The sequence below is a fragment of the Gavialis gangeticus genome, unplaced genomic scaffold (genome assembly GCF_001723915.1).
Source record: "Gavialis gangeticus isolate Ggan-Ray unplaced genomic scaffold, GavGan_comp1, whole genome shotgun sequence".
In the NCBI taxonomy this organism is placed as follows: Eukaryota; Metazoa; Chordata; order Crocodylia; family Gavialidae; genus Gavialis; species Gavialis gangeticus.
Genome location: NW_017729013.1, coordinates 1,167,496 through 1,174,210, shown reverse-complemented (window position 1 = coordinate 1,174,210; position 6,715 = coordinate 1,167,496). Strand labels below are relative to the sequence as shown.

The 6,715-nt window shown below is 43.7% G+C and overlaps 1 protein-coding gene across 2 annotated transcripts in view; it reads right to left on the bottom strand.

Moving 5' to 3' along the window:
• The window catches only part of CALN1 (calneuron 1), a 219,968-nt gene that overhangs the window by 91,591 nt on the left and 121,662 nt on the right, over window positions 1-6,715 (bottom strand). For both annotated transcript variants that reach the window (XM_019511373.1, XM_019511371.1), the window contains exon 4: window positions 1,230-1,342. In XM_019511373.1, coding sequence (XP_019366918.1) covers window positions 1,230-1,342 — 113 coding nt within the window. The remainder of the gene's footprint in view (window positions 1-1,229; window positions 1,343-6,715) is intronic.

Genomic DNA, 6,715 nt, shown 5'->3' with positions numbered 1-6,715 from the left:
TCCATCTGACTGTGTAGGCATCGATGCCACAGTCACCTAGTTTTTTAACTAGGATGGGGTGAGAGACGGTGTCAAAGGCCTTGCTGAAGTCCAGAAAGACTACATCCACCGCGACACCTGCATCCATGGCCTTTGTGACCTGATCATAGAAGGCAATCAGGTTGGTCTGACATGATCTCCCCCTAATAAATCCATGCTGATTGCCCCTGACTAACAATATTACAAAAAAATGCCCTTTTGGATACAACGGTCCATTAAGTCCAGTATCCTGCCTCCAATGACAGGTAAGGCCATCTCCACTGGGAAAGGTGCAAGGAAGTCGGCAGTGGGCGAGTTATGAAACAGGGAATGTTTCTTCCTAATTTTCAACAGAGACTTGCTCATGTCTTGAAACCCTAAGGCTCGTGAACCTTTTCAGTATTTTTGGAAATGCGGGCAGGGCATAATTCTTCCCTGCTGTAATTCTGATCAGTTTTGTCATAAAATGAATTCTGAAAAGCTTAGAACAGTGATTAAATGTATGTATACATATGTATGTATGCTGCAAAAACTCACCCCAGTTTTGGCAATGTGAGATTGCGATCCTCAACAAAGGATTCAATTTCCATGGAATCTGAACCACCGTAGTACAGTAACATCAGGGAAACATAGCATCTATCATTATTCCCCACTTGAAACTCAAAATGTGACTCACCTTCAGACCACCACACACAAACAAGTAACAATCTGATACATCCCACACACCATACATTTGATCATTTCAGTCTGCCTGGAGTTACCAAGCAGATAATGAAAGAGTGAAATCCAGTGTCTTGAGGAAGAAACAATGCAATAGACTGGTGAACAGTGCTAAAGAGCATGCTTCTGGTTTTTTGCCTCACGCTAATCTGACAATCTTTAAAATAGGTTTTTCCTTGAAAAGCCAAGGTCTGAAATTCCTGAAATGAGTTACAAAAGTATCCAAGTGTTTTCAAAAAGCAGTTCTATGGAAGTCACAAACTGGCAAATTCTCTCTCTTCTTCACATGCAGAATTCAGAAAGTGCTTCACACTCGCAGTAAGACACTCCACCAACTTGGTATGGTTTTCCACAATGTGGATTACAATGGAACGGAAAGATTTGCACAAGCGTTCATTGTGAGCAAAATATTTCCGCTGTCACATCACTCACTATTTTCTGAGATGGGCATGTTTTCCGGTTGATGCTGCTTTTAAAAGATTCTCACTTACCTGCCAAAATATACTGTCTATTGTATTTCCAAGAAAACCATCTCTCCCTTCTGACGACACCAGTTTAGGTCCAAGAATGGTCATAAATTCATCAAAATCAACCTGACCGTCCCCTGGAACGAAAGGGAAAACACCAATGAGTTTTAAATGGGCGGAGTAGTGCCAAAGTCTAATGCAGTTCCCTAGAAAGAAAATTGGTCACGAACCAGTGGATGTGTATAGAGGTACACACACACACACAAACGCACATACACACATCCCAATTACAGCACATCTATGATATACAAGGAAAAGAGCTCATTGCTGTTTTTATTAATGACTAATATTATAATGCTCTCCAAACGTCAAGTTAAGTTTGAGGTCCCATTGTGCTAGTTGCTGTACAAACTCAGATAAAAAGACTCCCACATCTTGCAGAGATTACACGTACATCAGTTCTGAAAACTACACATTCTCAAGCGCTTGAGCAAGATTATATCCTCCATTAGCAACATTAATGCTCGGGCTTGCTGCAAAAGGATCACTAGACAGTAAGATCTTCATAAGCTCTTCCTCAGCTCCAGAGGAGGATAACACACAGCTAAAGAACAGCCAGGCTATTATGAAGCCACAATGCTTTTCATTTGCATTCTCATCAGTGTATTTCTCCTGGAAGCCCTGTGCACTCGGAGCAGAGAGTGTGGATATAGTTCCAGGAGACTGTTTGTGCCACTAATGAACTTGGGCTCTGCAGCCCCAGCTCCTGCAGTATGTCGTGCATTTTGTAAATGAGCCACACGGCTGTTTGAAGCACATCTAAGTATTACATCAAACGTAATCACCATCTCAGAACCTACAGGACAACTGGCAAGGGAAAACCTGAACTTCTGCAGGAGTTAAGGCATTTCTTTTAAATATCCTTTACACACACACACACACACAAACACACACTCTCTTTTTTAACAGAACAATTCAATGCATGTTTACCCTTTTCTCTATCTGGTATATATGTAGTTGCCCCTCCATTACCATGGTGTGTAAACACTTCACAACATTTCTGGATCTATCCTCACAACACCCCTCCATGGTAGGAAAGTGGTACTGAGGCACAGAGAGTCTCAAAGACTTGCCCAGGCTCATCATCCTTACTACTGGAGCGCCTTGTGCACCCTTCCCAATTCCAGCTAATTCAATAGCAGGCTTGACGCAGACGGCTTTTATCTACGTAGCCTGCGTTTCTGTTGTTCTTAAACTATTGGACATGAACTGCTCCTACATCTTCAGGCAAGTGCGACACTACTACGGAGGAGTACTATAAGGGCACTGTTAACTGGAGTATCTGAGAAACTGTTGTGCGGTCACATTATTAGCATTATATATGCATATAAACAAGTGTGCTATAGGTTTTGGCCTTTTTTCAATGTGTTTTATATTTTTGATCAGTACATATGCCCCATTTATTGGAATTCATATAAACTGAGTTGTTATCTGAGCAGAAATACTCTGTTAAATAAGCTAATAAGAAATTCTCCCTTTTCCAGAAAGATGGTCTGTACTCATTCAAGGTTCAGGCAATCATTTCGGGAAGACAAGCAGAAATGGAGTAACCAGTGCAAAAACCACAGCTCCAAAAGAACACAGGAGGGGTTCTTAATGGCTGTGCAGCCGTCTCATCCAAAACCAGCAAAGTACATACTCAGGTAAATAGCCCCATTCAAGTCATTGAACTCTTCACAGGCGGAAAAGCTAAGCACATGGTTTGCTTGACCTGAGTGCTCAGAGCTTTGCAGGACTGAGCTCAATACTAGCGCCAAATAAGAGTTAATGCCTCACCCCAGGGCAGTCTGTTAAGGAGGAGTGGGGAGGGGGGAAGAGAGAACTGGGGGGACCCTACGCATCTGTGAGCAACTTTTTAAGACACTTATAAGCTATAAGAAAGGGTGTCCTTTCTGCCTCCCTGTGGGAGACAACACGATGTGACATCAAGTCAGATTGTATCAGTCACATCACAGTGGATCATGCTGTGGAACGTAATGCAAGGTGACAGTGAATTCAGGGTGATTTACATTGCAATGCATAACTTAAAGGGAAATGCAACAATAAAAACAACAGACATGACTATGCAAGCTACGTTACAGAAACGAGTCAAGATTATCAAGAAAGCCATTTTATTTTGAAAGGTGTCTAAGACCTGCCCACCCACATTTGGTTTATGATCTCCTGACCCCAAAATACTGAGTTATCTATATATCATTTTCTACAGGACAGAGACAAATCTCATTTTATTTACTCAGGAGGTAAGTAGGGAGTAAAGTACCTAAGTCAGGGGAAGAGAACAGGTGTTAGGCTTTCTGGGTCCAGTTTCTGCCTTTGGCCAAATCTTTCATAAACTATCCCTCTGTGCCTTGGTTGATAATACCAGTTACTCCAACAAGCTGTTGAAGAATTTAATTCATTGCATTTTTCAAAGCTCCTGAAGAAAATAAGATCAAAGATCTTTTAAACTCCTTTTCGCTGTATTTTCAATTAAAGCTGGTAACCAGCAAATAGCCTGAGCATAATGACTGTTTTGCCTAACAGGACACTCCTTTTAAGCATGAAAAAAATATATTGCTGCCATCAGGCTGAAAACATTCTGGACTATTTAGTAGTCATCAGAAAACCCCTTGAAATCTAGTCCATAAGTCATGGCAATACTAAAATAAGGGGCCAAATCAAATCCTGCACACCTCTGTTTTTCCTATGCCTAAAGAAATCCTCTTCAGCAGAGACCACCTGTCAGAGCAACCAATCCACAACTTCATTAGAAAGCAACTTTTCACAAATATGGGGTCTAAACATGCATCTCAGGCACACGGGGCCTCGGGTGTAATGCCACTCTTTAGCCATTATAAAGGCAGCCCTGGGTCACAAATTACAAAGCCATATTCCACTGCAGGTTGGGGTTTGGCTAGATTCAAGCCCCCTGTTCTGATCTAGGCCCATCTGCCAGTCTATTAGAATGCTTTTTCCTAGGTGATGCCCTGTTCCTGCGATTTTTCCTATGCCAAGAGACTTGTAACATGCACACTGTCCACATTCTGCACCCATCTCCCTGTCCTTGAGCTTACCGCTTTAATACTTACTACTTTACCACATCCTCATCACATTCCACAAAAACACTTCCCCATCAAGGGCAATTTAGGCAGTTGACCAATCTTGCACAAATTAAACAACAAAAATAGGGCACAAGAAGGTGAAAATCTGTTCCCAATTGAAAGCAGCATTTCCATTTCACTTTTAGCAATGTAGAACAGGTATTCTCTTTTCCCTGCTCTCATTAATTATAAATACAGAATAGGTTTATAAACCTGACCCATACTGTGCTCACTGCCCTGATTGATTAAGGCAATACAACATTAGTACAGCTTATTTACAAACTGGAGATAGATGGAAAACCTTTTACTACTGCTGTATGGAGCCCATGGTGCGCTATAGTCAAAGCATTTGTAGGCCAACAACTTCAAAGGTTCACTGTACCATGGGAAATACAGTAACATTTAAAATGGCAAATAGGTTTATCTACCCATAGCTAGCAATGAGACTGCAGGTGAGAAACAGAGTTGAAATAAGGTAATGCAGAACACAGAAGGTCAGCACTGCATGTTATTCATTCCTAGTGCATTTCACTGACTTCCTTTTGTCTACCTAAAAGATTACTTCTTAAAAAGGTGTCCTGAGATTTTTCTGCCCTGTTATAGAACAACTAAATTATCTTTCATGAAGGTTCAAAGGGAGGGGGGGCAAGCACAAGCAATCATATGGCTAAAATCTTGCATAATACTTAAACACAGCCTAGAACATCAGATGTTGCAGTGTGGCTTAATATCAAAATCAGGGATGAATTTGAACCTTTTATTATTAATCTATGTTAGTACTTGCCATACATGAGAGGCTTCCCAGATATTCAAAAGGAGTATTCTCTGTTCTAAACAGATCTCAATCTGGGTGCAGGCAAAGGGTAAAGAAATAAAAACAACAAATAGGAATAAAAGACAGGATATTCTGTCGACAGCCCTGCAAGGCAACATTACAGGACTTGCTGATCACTGCCGTTGCAGACCGGGGAATTTACCATGTGTGAGCATGTATGTGTGTTCTGCATTCCCTAACCTGAACTCTGAATATCTCCTGCTTACCTGGCACTCGGCACAATCCTGCAGGTGGATCCATTAGCTGGGATTTATTGCACACAAAATGTTATACTGTTCAAGGCTGCTGTATGCCTTGCAGACAGTCTTGCTGCCCAGAGCCTTCTTGTTACACCTTTGGACTTCACCTAGGTGAAGTATTCCTGTCTATATTCTATACAGACATCTTCCATGCATTTTCCATACAACCATGGCCCCCCCCTTGCTGCCCTTGGAGACGTATGTGCAGCTGCTGCCAATGAGTCAGGCTGGCGCTCAGTCTACCTCAGTGTAACTGTTTACAGCCTCCCTGCTGCTTACCACGAGCAGCCCAGGTTCCATGGAGGGTGGCAGGGGCCTGCCCAGAGCCCAGGCTAGCTGTGGCAGGTGGCTGGAAGGTTGCAAGTCACTGCAGTAGAGGTCTGCAGAGCCCCTGCCCAGCTCATTGCTGGCAGGGGAGAAGCTAAGGTTGCACTGCCCTGGCCACGGGTCACGGAAAGGAAGCAGGGCTCTGGACCCTGGTGCGGCTGTTTACAGCCTGTCCGTTGCTTGCTGCAAGCCCGGGCCCCATGGCCAGTGGCAGCTGCATGTGTAGCATGGAGCAAGCAGTGGGGAAAGGGCTGAGGCATTGGTGACATGTAGGGAGTGCATGCAGGTGTACGTGTAACCCCTGAGACTGGCCACCACCAATGCTGCCAGCAGTGTCTGCAGGCAGTTGCCAATCACCACCCCCTCGCTGCCGACACTGCTGTGGCTGCCTGTGGGCGGTCCCTGCTCAGCCTTCCCTTGCTGCCAACATCACTGTGCCTGCCTGCCACGCTGCTGCTGTTTGTAGGTGGTCACTGTGCCCCCCCAGCCTTGGGAGGCATGAGGCATTTATGGGCTGAGGCAGTGCAACCCCAGCCCCTACCTCACCATCCGCCTGGAGGTGTCCATGCACCTGTCACCTGCAACAAGGGTTGGACCACTCATAGCTCTGCTCTACCCATCTGTTCCTGGAATGCCAAGTCAAGGCATGGGTTGAGGTTGGGGTGTTTTTTGGCACTCTGGCCAAAAATGTTGCCGACCCCTGGGTTTATACTTTATCAAAGAATGAATGAGGACAATTTGATTAAGTTTTTTTTTCCAACTGCTAAAGAAGGTATATTTTTGATAGTACATTGCATGTTTTGTTCTGTACAATGTTTTATGATTCAAGCAGCACTTCCTTGGGAGATCACTCTGCAATCCAATACATGTCATATTAGAGAATGATTTTATGGCATGCCATGGAAATTTTCCTAGGTTACAGTTGCAAGGAAGAGAGAAGCACTAGGGATGGGCTGGCCCTCACATGGA